Raw genomic sequence first — 21,231 nt, forward strand, 5'->3', positions numbered from 1 at the left:
ATCGAGTTGAAAAGTGGAACCTTTCAGGATCACCAATAAAACCAAATAGATGAGCAAGTAAGAGGAACACGAACAATAAATCTCAAAACTTTTTACAAATAAAAGGATTAAGATGTAAGCCACGAAGGCCGTGGTAATAAAAACAATATGTACAGTTTGGCGACTAATGGGCCTTGGGTGAGGATATGTTGTCTAGAAGGTAGTCGCTGGAATCAGGAGGGATGGCGGGAGCCACTCGACCTCAAACTGAAACACGCTGATGTGATAATCTGGGCTTAGTTATACCCACAGCCCCATGTCCGAGTCCCTGACCAGTCGGCACAGCAGCAAGCTGTGTGACCAGCCTAGAGAACTGCTACTGCGCAGATAATCCTGGGGACTCAGACCATGGAGCTGCATATGGTCATATAAGGTTTTAAAGGTAATTCTATTTGTAGCGCATGGAGCGAAAATGTGTTGAAATGAATAGGGTTCTCCACAATGGCAGGACTTGTTAAAGATATGGAAGCGGCAGCCGCCGGCACGGAGGCGTCTGAAGATAGTGAGGAGGTTTGTTGGGAGATCGGGGTGTAGATCGTTCATATCAATGGGTTGATAGGACAGAGATGTTACGTACTGACTTCGAATGAGTTTACGGATTTTACTGTAGAACTCGGTTACTGAGTAGCCGATGTTAGTGTTAGCTGGGCTAGATTCTGCCGCTTCTTTGGCAGCGACATCCGCCAGTTCATTTCCCCGGACCCCTACGTGAGAGGGGACCCAGAGAAATGATACGGATGTGCCGGATGAGATTAACTGGTGACATATAAAGAGGATTTCTCTTTGTAGCTCTGCCCGATTTGATGTGTTTCGATGCAGAGCTTGTAATGAAGAGCGCGAGTCAGAGCAGAAAACTACCGCACGCGGTGTGACTGGGAGGTCATTTATAAAAGTGCATGCCATGAGCAAGGCAAATAGCTCGGCTGAGAATATGGAGATGTCTTTATTAAGAGTATATTTCCTTGAGATTTTGAGATCTGGGATCACAAAGGCGCAGCCAACGCTGCCGTCTGCAAATTTGGATCCGTCAGTAAAGACTTTTAAATGCTCCGAGAATTTGTAGTTTAGGGTTTCTTTTGTAACAGTAGCTTTAAAATTACACAAAAGCCGCCAGACCACATCACAAACAGAACTGAACAATGCACAGGTGTTGCTCATATAGAGACACCCACACACACACATACACACACACACACACACACACACACACATACACACACACACACACACACACACACACACACAAACACAAAGAAGCCGTATCTATAGAGAGATAGATGACAGTGTATTTTTCGCGTGGCTATAAATTGATTCGACCTTTGTACTTTTACAGTGAGGATAATTTACGGGTCCAATTTACGTTCTGTACACTGCGTTGACCTTCTAAAAATAGTAACAGTAACAGAACGCCGGGAATATCCGAAGACGCTCAGCGCAGTGGACAGCGCAGTGACATTCTAAAAATAGTAGTAACTTACAACTGAACGGGAAAGCCACACGAAGGAAGGGAGATAAACGCCAAACACTGGAGAAGATAAGGAAGAGTTACTTATAATGGTGAAATGAACACAAAAACCAAAATCAGTTCAGCGCTGCGCGCTGAGAGCACGTGTTGAAATATCTCATCGATGATATTGTGTCCGGGGTGTAGCTGAATACGGTGTCCAAATTTGAAAAAGATCCACCGAGAACTTTGGCGTTGTGATGTGGTGTATAGCGGCTATGGTGTGTCGGTATGGGGGCCCGGGTAGCTGAGGTGGAACCAAAATAGCTGAGGTGGAACCAAAATCGGTTCAGCGCTGCGCGCTGAGAGCACGTGTTGAAATATCTCATCGATGAGGTTGTGTCCGGGGTCTCTCTGAATAAGCCCACCAAATTTGAAGCAGATCCATCGAGAACTTTGGCCGTGCATGGCGAATACACAAATACACAGATACACAGACACACACACAGACACAAGTCGTATATATATATAGATATTAAAAGGAAATAGTGTCAACACTCAGTTGGTCAGAGACATAGTAGGCAGTGGAAAGTTACTAAAAAGTGACCTAAGTTGAAAAGATGTGTATTAATTTCTACTCCAGACATTATGGAGGCTCTGGTGTCACTAATATCAATGTGCTGTCTTTGCTTTGTTTAGCGACCATCATCAAAGAGGCGCATAGGGGACTGCCTGGGAGAAGAGGACCACCAGGACAAATAATGAAATCGATTGAATATGCTGTGCTGTTGCCCTGCTAAGCTGCGTGCATCTTTAATTTCTCCACAACATAATATATGGCAATCCGAATGGTGCAAAAGTCCCTTTTAGCTCTTGATGTCTAAATAACACATTATTTAGCTAAATAACGCGTTATTTAGCTAAACAATGCTTTATTTAGCTATATCATGCATTATTTAGCTAAATAATGCATTGTTTAAATTAAACAATGCATTATTTACAGATACAGAAAAAAGAGAGCCCAGAGCACTAAATAATGCATTGTTTAGCATAAATAAGAGATTGTGTTTGTAAATAACTCATTATTTATAAATAATTACGCGTTTTCTCTAAACAATATATTATATGTAAATAAAGTGTTATTTAAATAAATAAAATATTATTTAGATAAATAAAATATTATTTATCTAAATAAAATATTATTTAGATAAATAAAATATTATATGTAAATAAAATATTATTTATCTAAATAAAATATTATTTATCTAAATAAAATATTATTTAGATAAATAATTTATTATTTAGATAAATAATTTATTATTTAGATAAATAATTTATTATTTACTGTTTTTGCCTTGAAATAGTATTATTACACTAAATAATGCTTTATATAGCTATATAATAGGTTTCCGCTATATAATTCATGATTTGGTAAATAATACATTATATACCGTAAATAAAATATTATATACCGTAAACAATTCATTGTTTAGCGCATCGCGAAGCCGTTTTTTCTCTTGTTGTTTTTTTCCACGTGTTTCCGTGGATCCACGAGAGCTCTGTTGATTCTCAAACTGACCAATCAGACAACTAGCATCTGTACACTAATTAAAGTCCCATTGTTGAGTGTGACGAAAACTCGTGGTGACGATTTTAAAACATGTTGGGTCACGCATGGTCCAATCTTACATGGTCCAATCTTACATGGTCCAACCTTACATGGTCCAACCTTACATGGTCCAACCTTACATGGTCCAATCTTACATGGTCCAACCTTACATGGTCCAACCTTACATGGTCCAATCTTACATGGTCCAATCTTGCATGGTCCAATCTTGCATGGTCCAACCTTACATGGTCCAATCTTACATGGTCCAACCTTACATGGTCCAACCTTACATGGTCCAATCTTACATGGTCCAATCTTACATGGTCCAACCTTACATGGTTCAACCTTACATGGTCCAATCTTACATGGTCCAATCTTGCATGGTCCAATCTTGCATGGTCCAACCTTGCATGGTCCAACCTTGCATGGTCTAATCTTACATGGTCCAACCTTACATGGTCCAACCTTACATGGTCCAACCTTACATGGTCCAATCTTACATGGTCCAACCTTACATGGTCCAACCTTACATGGTCCAATCTTGCATGGTCCAATCTTGCATGGTCCAACCTTGCATGGTCCAACCTTACATGGTCCAACCTTACATGGTCCAACCTTACATGGTCCAATCTTACATGGTCCAATCTTACATGGTCCAATCTTACATGGTCCAACCTTACATGGTCCAACCTTACATGGTCCAATCTTACATGGTCCAATCTTACATGGTCCAATCTTACATGGTCCAACCTTACATGGTCCAACCTTACATGGTCCAATCTTACATGGTCCAATCTTACATGGTCCAACCTTACATGGTCCAACCTTGCATGGTCCAATCTTACATGGTCCAACCTTACATGGTCCAACCTTACATGGTCCAATCTTACATGGTCCAACCTTACATGGTCCAACCTTACATGGTCCAATCTTACATGGTCCAATCTTGCATGGTCCAATCTTACATGGTTCAACCTTGCATGGTCCAACCTTACATGGTCCAACCTTACATGGTCCAACCTTACATGGTCCAATCTTACATGGTCCAACCTTACATGGTCCAACCTTACATGGTCCAATCTTACATGGTCCAATCTTACATGGTCCAACCTTACATGGTTCAACCTTACATGGTCCAATCTTACATGGTCCAATCTTGCATGGTCCAATCTTACATGGTCCAACCTTGCATGGTCCAACCTTGCATGGTCCAATCTTACATGGTCCAACCTTACATGGTCCAACCTTACATGGTCCAACCTTACATGGTCCAATCTTACATGGTCCAACCTTACATGGTCCAACCTTACATGGTCCAATCTTACATGGTCCAATCTTGCATGGTCCAATCTTGCATGGTCTAACCTTGCATGGTCCAATCTTACATGGTCCAACCTTACATGGTCCAACCTTACATGGTCCAACCTTACATGGTCCAATCTTACATGGTCCAACCTTACATGGTCCAACCTTGCATGGTCCAATCTTACATGGTCCAATAATATATATGGACCATGTAAGATTGGACCATGTAAGGTTGGACCATGTAAGATTGGACCATGTAAGGTTGGACCATGCAAGATTGGACCATGTAAGGTTGGACCATGTAAGATTGGACCATGCAAGGTTGGACCATGTAAGGTTGGACCATGTAAGATTGGACCATGCAAGGTTGGACCATGCAAGGTTGGACCATGTAAGATTGGACCATGCAAGATTGGACCATGTAAGATTGGACCATGTAAGGTTGAACCATGTAAGGTTGGACCATGTAAGGTTGGACCATGTAAGATTGGACCATGTAAGGTTGGACCATGTAAGGTTGGACCATGTAAGATTGGACCATGTAAGGTTGGACCATGTAAGGTTGGACCATGTAAGGTTGGACCATGCAAGGTTGGACCATGTAAGATTGGACCATGCAAGATTGGACCATGTAAGATTGGACCATGTAAGGTTGGACCATGTAAGGTTGGACCATGTAAGATTGGACCATGTAAGGTTGGACCATGTAAGGTTGGACCATGTAAGATTGGACCATGCAAGGTTGGACCATGTAAGATTGGACCATGCAAGATTGGACCATGTAAGATTGGACCATGTAAGGTTGAACCATGTAAGGTTGGACCATGTAAGATTGGACCATGTAAGATTGGACCATGTAAGGTTGGACCATGTAAGGTTGGACCATGTAAGATTGGACCATGTAAGGTTGGACCATGCAAGATTGGACCATGCAAGATTGGACCATGTAAGATTGGACCATGTAAGGTTGGACCATGTAAGGTTGGACCATGTAAGATTGGACCATGTAAGGTTGGACCATGTAAGGTTGGACCATGTAAGATTGGACCATGTAAGATTGGACCATGTAAGATTGGACCATGTAAGGTTGGACCATGTAAGGTTGGACCATGTAAGATTGGACCATGTAAGGTTGGACCCTGTAAGATTGGACCATGCAAGGTTGGACCATGCAAGGTTGGACCATGTAAGATTGGACCATGCAAGATTGGACCATGTAAGATTGGACCATGTAAGGTTGGACCATGTAAGGTTGGACCATGTAAGGTTGGACCATGTAAGGTTGGACCATGTAAGATTGGACCATGTAAGATTGGACCATGCAAGGTTGGACCATGCAAGGTTGGACCATGCAAGGTTGGACCATGTAAGATTGGACCATGCAAGATTGGACCATGTAAGATTGGACCATGTAAGGTTGAACCATGTAAGGTTGGACCATGTAAGATTGGACCATGTAAGGTTGGACCATGTAAGGTTGGACCATGTAAGGTTGGACCATGTAAGATTGGACCATGTAAGATTGGACCATGCGTGACCCAACATGTTTTAAAATCGTCACCACGAGTTTTCGTCACACTCAACAATGGGACTTTAATTAGTGTACAGATGCTAGTTGTCTGATTGGTCAGTTTGAGAATCAACAGAGCTCTCGTGGATCCACGGAAACACGTGGAAAAAAACAACAAGAGAAAAAACGGCTTCGCGATGCGCTAAACAATGAATTGTTTACGGTATATAATATTTTATTTACGGTATATAATGTATTATTTACCAAATCATGAATTATATAGCGGAAACCTATTATATAGCTATATAAAGCATTATTTAGTGTAATAATACTATTTCAAGGCAAAAACAGTAAATAATAAATTATTTATCTAAATAATAAATTATTTATCTAAATAATAAATTATTTATCTAAATAATATTTTATTTAGATAAATAATATTTTATTTAGATAAATAATATTTTATTTACATATAATATTTTATTTATCTAAATAATATTTTATTTAGATAAATAATATTTTATTTATCTAAATAATATTTTATTTATTTAAATAACACTTTATTTACATATAATATATTGTTTAGAGAAAACGCGTAATTATTTATAAATAATGAGTTATTTACAAACACAATCTCTTATTTATGCTAAACAATGCATTATTTAGTGCTCTGGGCTCTCTTTTTTCTGTATCTGTAAATAATGCATTGTTTAATTTAAACAATGCATTATTTAGCTAAATAATGCATGATATAGCTAAATAAAGCATTGTTTAGCTAAATAACGCGTTATTTAGCTAAATAATGTGTTATTTAGACATCAAGAGCTAAAAGGGACTTTTGCACCATTCGGATTGCCATAATAATATGCATTTTTTTGTTATGAAATAAAATTGTTGATCGTATCTTGAGATTATGGTGTTAAATGTAATAGTCCTTATGATCTGTGACTGAGTGTGAAAGTTGGTGTGTGACGTGTGTGTGTGGATAAATTTACCAAAACCTACATTCACTCTCAACGTTGCATTCACGTCAAAATCAAACCAAACCACAACCACAACCAAAACATCGCGTTGTGTCGACGTGTAATTCACGTCAATTTTATCACGAAAAATGCACCAAAACTCAACTTTCACGTTGTGTCAACGTAGAATTCACGTAATTCTTGACCTAAAATTTGACATAAAATTTGCATTCTATTCACGTGGACATTACGTAAAAATGCAACGCAATTTCAACCAAACCACAACCACAACCAAAAATTCACGTTGTGACAACGTAAAATCCACGTAATGTTTTTACGAACAATCCACCTCCACCAATAATTCACGTTGCATTCACGTTGGTGTCACGTAAAATGCAACGTTGTTTTCCAACGTTATTCCCGCGTGATTTCGTCCATACAAATCTACGTAAAAAAAACCGTTGCAACGCAACGTAAACCCAACGTAGGCCAACGTGAATATAACGTGAATACAACGTAAAATTGTTTGCTGGGTAGGTTACAAAAAACGTCATCTACCGCTTGACTGCATACGGATATAAGCAAATTATACCTTAAACGAAAGCTAAAGATTGTTGCCATCAAACAGCAAGTAAACTGCCTAATTCGTATGTATACACAAGTGGCACAAACATGTACATGAATGCCTTCCCTTTCGAATGATTTACAGTTATAGAATTTCTGTCAAGCGGTTTAAGTTTTATGTCCGTTTTATGAACTCAACCCTCTAAATGAGAATAGTAACGCCAAAGAAGGAAAACATACACACAAACCAACGTTTTTCTCACCGATAGTTTGGAACATTGCCCCACGACTTTAGATTTAGTGTTGTGGTGTTAAACTATATTTCAGAAAAATGTGTTTGCTAACGTGACGTCAAAAAGTAACCAAAACGGAATGGTCGACGTTTTGGATATTATCTCCCTTGCCGCCGATTGGCGTCGCTTCGGTTGTAAGGGGCTTCGAGCAGACGCTTCCGTCTTTATCCCCAGTCATTTTTGATTTTGTCTATCGACGTTCTGCGACTCGTTAGCAAAGATTAGGATGCCGAGCGGGTGTTGTTGTGTTCCTGGATGTTCAAGGCGTGGCGGCCATACGTTTCCAGAAGATGAGGAGCGAAGGAAGAGTTGGATGCATGCTGTTAGACGCGGAATAGAGTCGATCGTCGACGAGGAAACAAGTGAACTCAAGAAAAAAAAGTTTGCACCGACGAAGCACAGTATCGTTTGCCATGGGCACTTCGTAGAATCTGATTATCACAACAAGAAACTCACAGTAGATGGTATGTACATTTATCTGTAAATAATCGGGAAGATTGGTGGGGAATCATGAAAAATATGCACACACAACACAGCTTTTTGTTGTCACTTTTTCCATGTGTGCACGCATTTCACTATGCTGCCTTGAAAGGCTTGTTGGATTTTCTGTACATTGTAAAGCACGCTGTGGATTTTTGTAACAGACCTCAAACATGTTCTTGCCCCTGTTGTTTATATGGTGAGAAAATGACACAAAAGAGTGCAAGCATAAAAAGGTATTCATAGGAATTCAAATTTAGATTTTTTTTTTCCAGGACTGAAGAGAACCCGACAAAACCTGAAGAAAACTGCGGTTCCCTCAGTCTTCAAATGGAGCAAGGAGAAGACAGCAGCCCAGCTCAGTAGAGAGGAACGCCACCAAAAGAAGGAGGAGAACAGAAAGCGCAAGGCAGCAGAGGAGTGGGAGCAGCGAACAGAAGAATTGGACAGAAAAAGAGTGTACACAGATCTGGATTTGAGCTACTGTGAAGAAATATGTGTCTCCACGGACAGTTTGATTTCTTCTGATTGCAGTGAGTCTGTGGAGATTGTGTCTACTTGCTCGTTGCCTGAAAACAGTGGTAATGAATGCAGTGAGTCTGTGGAGATTGTGTCTACTTGTTCGTTGCCTGAAAACAGTGGTAATGAATGCAGTGAGTCTGTGGAGATTGTGTCTACTTGTTCGTTGCCTGAAAACAGTGGTAATGAATGCAGTGAGTCTGTGGAGATTGTGTCTACTTGCTCGTTGCCTGAAAACAGTGGTAATGAATGCAGTGAGTCTGTGGAGATTGTGTCTACTTGTTCGTTGCCTGAAAACAGTGGTAATGAATGCAGTGAGTCTGTGGAGATTGTGTCTACTTGTTCGTTGCCTGAAAACAGTGGTAATGAATGCAGTCAGTCTGTGGAGATTGTGACTACTTGCTCGTTGCCTGAAAACAGTGGTAATGAATGCAGTGAGTCTGTGGAGATTGTGTCTACTTGCTCGTTGCCTGAAAACAGTGGTAATGAATGCAGTGAGTCTGTGGAGATTGTGTCTACTTGTTCGTTGCCTGAAAACAGTGGTAATGAATGCAGTGAGTCTGTGGAGATTGTGTCTACTTGTTCGTTGCCTGAAAACAGTGGTAATGAATGCAGTGAGTCTGTGGAGATTGTGTCTACTTGCTCGTTGCCTGAAAACAGTGGTAATGAATGCAGTGAGTCTGTGGAGATTGTGTCTACTTGCTCGTTGCCTGAAAACAGTGGTAATGAATGCAGTGAGTCTGTGGAGATTGTGTCTACTTGTTCGTTGCCTGAAAACAGTGGTAATGAATGCAGTGAGTCTGTGGAGATTGTGTCTACTTGTTCGTTGCCTGAAAACAGTGGTAATGAATGCAGTGAGTCTGTGGAGATTGTGTCTACTTGCTCGTTGCCTGAAAACAGTGGTAATGAATGCAGTGAGTCTGTGGAGATTGTGTCTACTTGCTCGTTGCCTGAAAACAGTGGTAATGAATGCAGTGAGTCTGTGGAGATTGTGTCTACTTGTTCGTTGCCTGAAAACAGTGGTAATGAATGCAGTGAGTCTGTGGAGATTGTGTCTACTTGTTCGTTGCCTGAAAACAGTGGTAATGAATGCAGTGAGTCTGTGGAGATTGTGTCTACTTGCTCGTTGCCTGAAAACAGTGGTAATGATTGCAGTGAGTCTGTGGAGATTGTGTCTACTTGCTCGTTGCCTGAAAACAGTGGTAATGAATGCAGTGAGTCTGTGGAGATTGTGTCTACTTGTTCGTTGCCTGAAAACAGTGGTAATGAATGCAGTGAGTCTGTGGAGATTGTGTCTACTTGTTCGTTGCCTGAAAACAGTGGTAATGAATGCAGTGAGTCTGTGGAGATTGTGTCTACTTGTTCGTTGCCTGAAAACAGTGGTAATGAATGCAGTGAGTCTGTGGAGATTGTGACTACTTGCTCGGACAGTTTGATTCTTCCTGATTGCAGTGAGTCTGTGGAGATTGTGTCTACTTGCTCGTTGCCTGAAAACAGTGGTAATGAATGCAGTGACCAAGCAACACCAACACAGACGCCTTCAGCAGGATGCAGCTCTTCATCCAGCTACTTCTTCACAGTCGAATCAAACGAGGCGGAGGATGAAAGTGAACAACCTGATAGTGATACAGAACGTACGAAAGGACAGCCCTACTTGTCTGTGGAAGCTATCAAGCACGATAACAAACTTGTGCATCATTATACAGGATTAGAAACAATTTACATTTTTATGCATGCCTTCTGGTCACTTGGTGATGCAGTAGATCACCTGATCTACACCTACTCCAGTGGATGCACAGCTCTGACACCAGTGAACCAGTTCCTCCTCATGTTGGTTAAACTTAGGAGATACTATCCACATTTTGAACTTGGCCGCATGTTCGGTGTGTCTCGGTTTGTTGTGCAGAAGGTGTTCACTACTTGGGTGAACTTTTGCTACTTTCAATGGAGGGAGGTGGACTGGTGGCCAAAACGACAAATGGTGAGCCATCACTGTCCAGTAGACTTTAAGAGGAAATTTCCGTCAACCAGAGTAATTGTGGATGCAACAGAAGTTCGTGTGAAACGACCTTCAAACCCCAAGGCACAGAGAATTTCATTTTCATCGTACAAACATTCCAATACAGTGAAAGTGTTGGTAGGTGTGACGCCAGGGGGCTTAACCTCTTTTGTGTCTGATGCCTATGGTGGATCCAGCAGTGATCGGCAAATTGTGGAGAGGTCCGCGTTGACAACGCTCTGTGACCCACATGATTCAATCATGGCGGACAAGGGTTTCAATGTTCAAGACATTTTTGCCTTGCGTGATGTCCACATCAACATTCCTGCATTTTTCAAGCAGAAGAACAGACTTTCCCCAACCACTCGGGCAGATGACAGAAAAATTGCAAGCAAACGTGTCCATGTAGAAAGGGTGATTGGTATGGCAAAAGTATATGCAATCTGCCAACAGAAGTTGAACCTGCTTGAAACAAAGCTTGCCACACAGATCATCTCTGTTTGTTTCTTTCTTTGCAATTTCCGTAAAACAATCATTGGAAGATTTGCTTGAGGAAGTTGAGTTCTCTCAGATCCAGAAATCCAATAAAAACAAAAAACCTGGTGTGATTACCCTAAACACGATTTGTGTGCGTGTTACAGGCTCTCGTCATTTTGCTTTCATGCGCCTCTGTTTGACGCTCGGTCTTCTCTCTTTCATAAGCCCTTGGTGGTGTTAGTATTTGTGTGTGTGTGTGTGTGTGGGGAGATGCCAAGTGCCAATCTAAAGATAGATTTTTTTGCGATCAAAATTTTGAGAATGAATACATGTATAATTAATACAGTGGAACCTGTGAATAGCACCCCTCCAAATAGGGCCAAATCTGTGATTACGCTCAATAGCACTGTCAATTTTGGACCAATTTGTCTTTATCAGTATAAGGGCTGCGTCACATGGCAAACACAAACACCGAGAGGCGACTGTTGTAACATGTGAGGAGCAAAAACAGTGTTTTTGTTGGCCGTGTGACGCACGTCTAAACGTGCCTGTGAATACCTCAAAGTAGCACTTCTTTTGGTTCGGTCCCTTGGGGTGGTACTAATTGCAGGTTCCACTGTACTATGAAAAGATGACCTGGTGACCCTGAAGCAGTTTTTGAAGTACATGTATTATAGGCCCTGCTGCGTTCAGTAGTAGGCTGACTAATGTCATGATTATATATTATTATATATGCCAAAATCAAACCCTGCATGTGTGCTGTTTGAGTTTGATGACAAATGCATTAAAATGCTAGTTTAGAACATGGCGTTCTGTTTTACTTTTAGTGGATTTGACTGTGAATGTGTTCGTGTGAGTGTGTGTGTGCAGAACGAATGAAATGAAATTAATCACAAACGGAAGTCAGCAGTCGCTATTTGTACTTGGATTCTTATAAAGAAAAATATGCAAGAAAACTATTTAAAATGTTTATTATTTGAGTTCAAAGGATGTATTAGGTGTAAAAGATGATCCCTCATAGGCCTATCATAACAGGAGAAATCCATCAATGTGAAAAATCAGTTTTTGACACTTTTATATTATATTGCTCGTGAAAGTAAGATAATTATTTCTTTCTAAAGATACACCAATCTTCTAGCTTACATCATTTTCAATCCAGGTCAAAAAGCGGCTGCTGACGTTCAGTTTTATCTACAGGAATAAGACATCCTCAAACAACATTCACACACTTCGCACCAAGACCTGTTACTTGATTGCACACCTGACCTTTACTTCAAATTTATAAATTTTCAAGCTTACATTCACATACATGTACCTTGCAAAACAAAACAATATTCTTTGAAGCACATTATCTAACCTTTACTTGAAATCAGTTATCAAGCATGATCATACACTTTACGTTCTTCGCATACATGTACTTGGCATGGACAAAAAATATTCTTTGGCGCACATCTGATCAACTCGACACCTCAACACAACCTCCTTTTATCCATCGTGTACAGGAAAATAAATTTCAATCAAACAGTAAAAACACAACACAAAAACACTGGCTAACACTTGGATCCACTTTAAAAAAAAAAATTAAAAAAAATCCACTACAAAGGGAGGTAAATTGATGCATTCACACATGCCGTCATGCCCACATATTTTATAACCAGCAGTACAAACATTCAATCATGCCCACTATCGTAACATAAACAGGCTCATTTTGAGGCGCGCAGCCAGCGACCGTCCGGTAGTTATGTAGGTAAGACTGTAATATTGCTAGCAGTAGCAATGAACATAAACAAAGCGCTTTACATTCTCATGCATTGGGCTATCCTGTACCTGGTTAGGACTAGAGTCACAGCTACCAATCCTGGTGCAAGATCAGTCATTTCCTTCAATTTCAATTTAAGAAACACAGTCCAGCACTATGCATAAGTAGAACAGCACAAAAGTTAATTCTCCATGTCAGATTCCATCTCCTCCTCCCCTTTGTAGGTTCTGTACAGGTGGGTTTCCAGCAAAACGTCACGGAAGTGATTGTCGAAAAATGAAGAAAGTTTGCTGACCATGCCCTCAATGAATGCTTCGTTTCGAGGAACGGTGATGACGACCAACGCTTTGAAGGTGTATACAACGAAGTATGCCTTCTTTGCCTCAGTGCATAGCAACTGTCCTTGCACTTGGTAGAAATAGTCATGGTTTTCCTTGAGGGCCAGGGAGAGAGAGCTATCCGTCTGAATCAAATATGGTACCGTTTTGGGTGAAATCAGTTCATTTCTTGCCGCATATGGACATTTCACTTCCAAAACTGACATTTCACCATCATCTTCTGTGACGATTCCATCTGGTGATGCAGCAAGGAAGGGATGATTTGCACAGACAAAAATGCCACAGTCAGTCACCTCTTTCTTGTGACAAAGTGAAAACCTGCTCACAGCTTCAGGTTCGTACCGCTTGCCGTGCTGGATCGGCTTGGCCGTCAACTTGGAGGGCTGGGTAAGGTTTTCGGCATAGCTTCGGACGTCCGTCCGTTCCGTCATTTTGCAGATCCTTCCAAAATTGGACGAGTGCAGCCTCTTTGTGCGCTCAGCAGTCCACTTCATGTTGCTTGCTTGACCCCGCGTGCTTTTCTCAAGCTCGTCTCGCCCTTTCGCTGTTAGCCCATGGACTCCCAAACTCCTGAGGCACTCCGTCTCATAGTCCGTCTCTCCATAGTTGTGGTCATGCACAAAACCGTACATGTTCACTGCTTCAAACAGGTGAGACACAGGCCTGCTGGACACCCCAGGACACGCCTTCCAGGTGTTCAAAAAAAAAGTGTTATAGCCCGCCCTGTCCCTGTACTGCTCCGGCCTTGGGTCCTTCACGATGTTACCACCAAACGGCAAGGTTAGGTTGGCAGCCTTGACTGGTGAACCTCCATGTAACCTTTTCGTTGCGTGGAACTGCTGCAGCTTCTGGGTGCATGTTCTCTCTGTCTTTAGCGCGCCTTCTTTCCTGTAGACTGACAACCCGTACAAGACGGCAAGGACATGCTTGCAATGGGCATCAGGCCCCATACCCGCAGCACACTCGCACTCTGCTGCCAGGACAGCTCCGATGGTATCGAGCTGTATGTTCACCAGGTATGTCACCCCATTTTTCATTTGGGCGTGACACCGTGCTGCCACGAAGTAGCTGTCATTTCCAGCAGCCCAACGGCAATACTGCAGGTAGGTCTCCTCATACAGTGATTTGCTGACCTGCAACACAAATTGAGAGAACAAGAATTAAAATCAATCTAAATATTTCTTAAAACAACTAGAAATAGCTTGGGCAATCTAAATATTATTATATCTGATCTGGGGTGATATCTTTGTCACAGGTACATCTTTTTAACCCTCGAGATAAACTGGGGTTAAAATAACCCTGCGTCACAGATACAGCACCAGTGCTCAGATAACCCAAGGTTAGCGGATAACCCGAATGTTAAAAAATATAAACCTGCAACAAACATACCCCTGGGCTGGAATTCATGTCGGTCGGTTAGTTGATTTTACCAACTGATATGGTAGGTTAACATACCAACATGAATTCCATCCCTGGTTGGTAACTTTTGTCGGCATACGTACGTGAAAAATCTGGTAAATCATTTTATGAGCTGATGTTGGCAGACTGTTGGAACTTGAATTTACTGTATATGTGTTTATTTTAAATATTTTACATCACTATTGAAATGAAAGAAAAGTTGACTTCCTACCCCGTCGGCCCCCTCTCGGACAAGATCGGTGCCACACAGATGTATAAAAAATGAAAGAAAAAAAAAATGTTACTAACCTGCTTCAGATCAGCATCTACCGACAGTAGATATCCGTCAACAAGCTTCCTGGTTACTGCTGGCAACGGTGTGTCCAGGTTGATGTCCCGGTATGTGCTAGGTTCTGGAACATCCAGAGAGAAGGCCTTTTCTTGTTGATCATCTTTTCGTCCAAAGTTGGCATTCTTCACATAGGCTTCAAGTCTGAAACAAAACACAAATGGTAGCCTTGTGATTGATGATTCTTCTTTTCAGCACAGAGTAACCAAATTCAACACTGAACAGGCTTGATAAGTTGATTGATGCCACTCCCCCACCCCCCCTCCCCCAAAAAATATCAGGACTTCATATATAATTTATTAACACTACCTGTAGAAAGTATGTGTTGAGAGAGTTCTAGTACTACTACACAGTAGGCCTACATACTAGCTAGGTCATCATCATGCCAAAGCTACAGGAGTCAATTAAAAAAAATTAAAAAAATAAAAAAATATTTGGTAGACGTTCCTCTTTTATTATCATTAATGTTTCCCACAACTGAAAAAGAGCCAAACGTTGCAGAAAAGATTAAAAAAAAACTTCTCTGCACCGTACGCCACAGTACTTCTATGTACAACCCTACCTGCCTCGTTTAGACTGTAGAACAGCCCGCCACGCATGCTACAGTCTAGTAATAGGACCTATGTAAAGGCTACACAGCCTACCTCATAGTAAACTTCAAGTTCAAGTTCAAGTTCAAGTACGACACACACACGTGTGCGAGAGCATTGCTTCAACTCACCGTTCAACAAGATCGTTTTTCCGGCCATCTTGCTTTGCACCCCTTTTCTTGCATTCTGTTCGAAGGTCAGCCAGCGTCATGTCACCAAATTTCTTCATTTTAGCTCACTGAATGTCGACAAAAGCCCAACAAAACGTTGAAAAGCTTGGGTCACCACGCGAACAAACAATGGTGGATTGCTGCGGAGATTGAAGAGTAAGCCACTTACAACGACAGCGCCGCCTAGCGGCTGCTAAGACTCGGCCTATCGGCAATGTCGCTCATTAGCCGACTGACTAATATCCAGCTCGCAGATTACTCCGAACTTTTACTTCCATGGATCAAAGGTTCGCTTCATTAAGACCAGCGTTAAAGGTAACGAGCCACTCCTCTTGCCGGTTGCTCAGGGTAACGTGCCACTCCTACTGGCTGTTGCTAAGGGTAACGTGCCACTCCTAGTGTCTGTTGCTAGGGGTAACGTGCCACTCCTACTGTCTGTTGCTCAGGGTAACGCGTCAATCGCACTGTCTGTTGCTAAGGGTACCGCGTCACGCTCACTGTCAGTTGCTAAGGGTAACGCACGCGTCACTCGCACTGTCTGTTGCTTATGGTAACGTGCCATTCCCGCTGTATGTTGCTAAGGGTAACGTGCCACTACCACTGTCTGTTGCTAAGGGTAACGGGCCACTCCCAATGTCTGTTGCTAAGGGTAACGTGCCTTTCCTACTCTCTGTTGTTGGGGATACTGCGCGACTCCGAGTCTCTGGTGTTACCTTTGATCTATTTAGAGTGGCAGTTAAAAATCTCCTGTCCGTAATGAAGCGACCCAGTAAACATTTATGGTGCGCCGCGCATGCATTCACCGTCGCTTGGGCGATCCCACCTGCGCGGACATACGCCGCGGAGACTACGCGCCGGTGCATTTAAATTCTAGGTTACACCATCGCCACAGTCAATGCGCCATACCGACGCCGCGCAGTTCCAAAATGCGGGTGTATTTGTTTTGCTTGGTTTTTGTTGTTGTTGGTTTGTTTGTTTGTTTGTTAATTTTGTTTTTACGTAGAGCCGAAAGGTACATCGGATTGTGGGTTGGTCGTGCAGACGGTAGAAAAAAAACAGCTTTAAAATGTGAAAAAGTCCAAATAGCTATTTCTTTAATTTAATTCGGCGGCTAAACGGCTCAAGCGATTTCAAAATCCTTTTAAGACAGTATCATGCTATTGAAGGGGTACACTAAAAAAACAATTGGCAAAACAATATCTGGCCTCTGACGGCAAGCAGCTTGAATTCCCCAAAACGTTTCACGAGAGCGGCGTCCTAACCGTAAGAGCTAGCGCCTGCGGATTTTTTGTGAACGAAGAGGGGGGGAATGTGCTTATGAAAATTAAATTTTCGAGAGCCTATAGGTCTTGTTTTTTTTTTTTTAATGAATTTAGTGGGGGGCGTCGGAAAAGATGTTTTCAAATGTAAACACAGTAGATAAAATAATAAGAAGATAGATAGATCTGTTTATACAACTCCTGCAATGCAACCGAGGGGTGGATTAAATCTAGTTGATTATTTTTAGACAAGTGAGAAATTAGAACGAACTACTTTGATTAAACCCAAAGTCACACGTGGATTATTCGAAGTAAGAATAAAGAGGGCTAAAAAATAATCAACACTAGAATTTATTTTTAGAACATTTGAAACCCAGACGATTGGACCCTGTTGCGGAAGAATACGTACAATGTTGACTCAAAACTGTAACAACAATGGCTGACGTGTATGCCTAGTCGACAGACAATGCCATTTGCTTTGTGTGTGTTTTTGTTGTTGCTTACTGTACATGACATACATTACGTGTAAAATCCAGTTCTTTAACAGGCAACAAACCTTGCAAATTTCCAGAAGCTGCAATCTGAAGCGACCTATCTCTGATTCTAGCAGACGATCTCTCCAATCATCGGTTTAACACAAAATCAGCAAACTCTCCTGTCACATAGAACGTCCATTATATAGTGCAATGTTGAAATGAAGTTACCGGTCTGAAACATTTAGTCGTTTCTTCTGAGACAATCCTTGTTCTCTTATCGTCTACAGATTTACCGCAGTCTTCACCACGCGAATTCACAACAGTCAGACTTTCGAACATGTATACAATCTACGTAGGCAAGTATGATACGTCATGACGTCATAGGATTCCTAGCATATTGACGTAATGCTAAACATCCGGTTATCCCGAGTTTTCTCCGTAATACATGTCCGTGGGTTTTTCAATGTTCGGTTATTTCCGTGGCTTCATGCGGAAAGGGAACCGTCGTCTGCAATCAACGACATGGACCATTCTGGTCCTTGTTGCTGACAAAAACATGATTTTAACACAGAATGTAATGTCAGAATAGCTATATAAACGCTACTGTGTTTTAATCGTAGCAATGGGGTCCGATATTTAGACGAGACAAGTATAATGCCGACGAGTCGGAGACTAAGAATAAAGTAAAAGAATAGGGACTATTTGAATGACGCGCATTTGACACTCTGAGTGATTAGGCTGAAATGAAATTGCCTACAAAATGTCGTCTGCATGACTGCATGTTCGACCCGTGTTGGTCGTTGTATAAATAGCTTAAACAATGACAACTCGTTGATTACTGGAAAATAAACCACTCGTGGGTATTTGCAGCCGCTTGGTAATTCACTTGTGTGCTCCGCACACTCGTGAATTACCAAGCGGCTGCAAATACCCACTCGTGGTTTATTTTCCAGTAATCAACTCGTGGTCATTGTTTAAGCTCTATTTAACCAATCACAATGGAACTCCAAAATATTCCATAGATTTGTTTACTTAATTTTTAAAAGATAAGTTCGAAACATTATCATCTGAGAAGTCGCCGTATAACCTTATAGGTTCCAGCGACTAAATATTCCTGATCCTGTTCCCCGGGTTTTCGAACCAAGGGCGGCAACTGTGCAACCATAGACATGTACGTCATCATGATCTCCCCTTATTATGCGTTATTCATCGTCAATAATGTGACCGTTATTTTGGCTGTCTTAGTGAAATGGTAAGATATATCTCTATGTTTTTTACATGTAAGTGTTCGGAAAAAATACAGTTATAGCAGTTATGTACAAAAATAAGCAGCATATGCTCTTTTCGCCAAAGTAAAGTCCTTTTTTCTTTTGGTTTCTTACATGTGTCACAGCACACCGCAAGCATTTAGGCGAATAGCAAGTGCGTGGTATATATATATATATCATCAATTGTATAGTAGGTAACGGTGTTAATTACTTGCCATGTTCTTTACACGTTTTCCATTTGTGTCCTTGATTATTGCTTGATGCCATGCCATGTATGATATTACAATATGTCTTTCAACAGTGTGTCCAGTTAGATTGCGTACATGCATCGTAACTCGAATTTTGTTTTACTTCGAATTACTTGGGATGCGCCGCATCGACTTCTAGCATGCATGTCACCTGCTCCAGGCATGGTCACGCGATGGTCAGGCGCACCATATACGCATGCGCCGCGTCGACTAGTGGACGATCATAGTATTAACTGAGGCGCATGCACCAAAGATGAGGCGCATGCACGGCGCAGGTGTATGGTGCATGCGCGGCGCATGCGCGGCGCACCCAAAATGTTTACTGGGGACTGACGCGTCTTCGTCCGCTCTCATCATAGAATCTTAGGCCAAACATTCGGCGAAAGGCGCGACGAAATGGCTTTGTGTAAAACCCATAGACAACAGGGTTGATGCAGCTGTTGGCATATCCCAGCCAGGTAAAGACCACGAAAATCAGTGGCGATATATCAGTCTCGTTCACAGCTTCGGCAAAATTAGCGCTGAAAAAGGGTACCCAGCAGACCATGAAGGACCCTGCTATAATTGTGAGATTTATTGCAATTTTAAGATCGGTCTGTTTGTAACGCGTAATGGTCGTGGTTCCGTTTTGTCGCATCTTCCTTTGGTGCAAGAACACGTAGACGAACAGCTTTGTGTAAATGACGAGCAAGGCAATACAGGGGACGTAGAAGGAGATGATTGTGATACCAATGATGTAACCAGGGTCGAAGATGGCGTCACACCGCTGAGAGCCCGACCCCTCGTTGTCCGGCCTTTGCCATCCAAAATAGACCAGGACAAAAGCATCGAGGAGAGACCAGGCCCAGATTCCTGCGATGAGGGCGACCGTTCTTGGAGTGGTCACCGTCCTGGCGTAAAGCGTTGAATAGCGGATACACAAGTATCGGTCCAGCGCGATAGGGCACAGGTGCAAGATGGACGCAAAACATAACACGACGTCACAGGCGATCCAGATTCGACAGTAGACAGCGCCGAACACCCACTGTCCATACAAAGCGATGTAGACTGCGAAAGGCATGCTCAGCACCGCACACAGCAGGTCAGCGACCGCCAGCGACGCGATGAGGAAGTACGTGCCCCTCTGCAGAGACCGTTCGATGACAACGGCGATGCAGACGAGAATGTTCCCGGCGGCAGCCGTGACGATGATGAATGACAGTATGATGATGATCAACACTTTCTCCACTGTACTCTTTTCCTCTGTCTGCCCTGGCGGCATCAAGTCCGTCGTGCTCGTTAAGTTCGTGAGGTTCGTCATATCCACTGTTTGTTGCTAAGGGTAACGCGTCACTCCCACTGTCTGTTGATGAGGGTAAAACGTCACTCCCACTGTCTGTTGCTAAGGGTAACGCGTCACTCCCACTGTCTGTTGCTAAGGGTAACGCATCACTCCCACTGTCTGTTGCTGAGGGTAACGCGTCTCTCCCACTGTCTGTTGCTAAGGGTAACGCGTCAATCGCACTGTCTGTTGCTAAGGGTACCCCGTCACGCCCACTGTCTGTTGCTAAGGGTAACGCGTCACTCGCACTGTCTGTTGCTAGGGTAACGCGTCACTCCCACGGTCTGTTTTCGCACCAGGTGTAAGACAGATGACCTGAAGGACAGGAACCAGACAGCAGATCTGAAACAACGAACAAGCAAAACCGAACATTAAAGGAATACAGGGTGACCCCAACAATATGCCACCGACATAATGCAATGTAAAAAAAAATGTGTAAGGACTCCTCCTCTGTCTGGATTTTAAAAAAAGCTTTTGATTCTCTTGATTGGCTGTTTGGTATTAGAGTCATATGGTTTGGGCCAAGATATATGCCGATGGGTCATCACTTCTTATGCTGGTATTAAATCGACCGTTATTGTCAACAGTTAAACAACACCTTGGTTTGCTATTGGACACGGCTGTGGACAAGGAAATCCACTTTCACCTTATTTATTTATGTTATGTGTTCAAGTTTTGTCCATTGTGATAAAAAAAATCTAAATATTCAAGGAGGTGTTGTTAATGGTGTTAAACACAGTTTTCACAATGTGCTTATGATGCTCATGCAATTGATGAATAAGGGAGACAGAACCTCCTTTGAAAGTTCAATTGAAACAATAGAACGTTTTGGAAAAGTTTCTGGTTTGTGTTTG

The 21,231-nt window shown here is 42.1% G+C and overlaps 3 protein-coding genes across 3 annotated transcripts; 1 reads left to right on the top strand and 2 right to left on the bottom strand.

Moving 5' to 3' along the window:
* Positions 1–9,880: 9,880 nt before the first annotated feature.
* LOC138954303 (uncharacterized) lies at positions 9,881–12,004 on the top strand. Its single transcript, XM_070326180.1, has one exon. It carries the CDS (start codon positions 10,455–10,457, stop codon positions 11,274–11,276), a length of 822 nt encoding a protein of 273 aa, XP_070182281.1. The 5' UTR covers positions 9,881–10,454; the 3' UTR covers positions 11,277–12,004.
* A 446-nt stretch (positions 12,005–12,450) lies between these two features.
* LOC138954302 (uncharacterized) lies at positions 12,451–16,046 on the bottom strand. Its single transcript, XM_070326179.1, has 3 exons — positions 15,767–16,046; positions 15,006–15,189; positions 12,451–14,431 (listed from the first exon to the last, which is right to left on the bottom strand). Exons 1-3 carry the CDS (start codon positions 15,862–15,864, stop codon positions 13,142–13,144), a joined length of 1,572 nt encoding a protein of 523 aa, XP_070182280.1. The 5' UTR covers positions 15,865–16,046; the 3' UTR covers positions 12,451–13,141.
* A 2,468-nt stretch (positions 16,047–18,514) lies between these two features.
* Positions 18,515–20,802, bottom strand: LOC138954300 (dopamine receptor 1-like). The gene has a single exon (XM_070326178.1). It carries the CDS (start codon positions 20,354–20,356, stop codon positions 19,376–19,378), a length of 981 nt encoding a protein of 326 aa, XP_070182279.1. The 5' UTR covers positions 20,357–20,802; the 3' UTR covers positions 18,515–19,375.
* Between the last annotated feature and the right edge of the window lie 429 nt (positions 20,803–21,231).

This window comes from Littorina saxatilis, unplaced genomic scaffold (assembly GCF_037325665.1).
Source record: "Littorina saxatilis isolate snail1 unplaced genomic scaffold, US_GU_Lsax_2.0 scaffold_495, whole genome shotgun sequence".
In the NCBI taxonomy this organism is placed as follows: Eukaryota; Metazoa; Mollusca; class Gastropoda; order Littorinimorpha; family Littorinidae; genus Littorina; species Littorina saxatilis.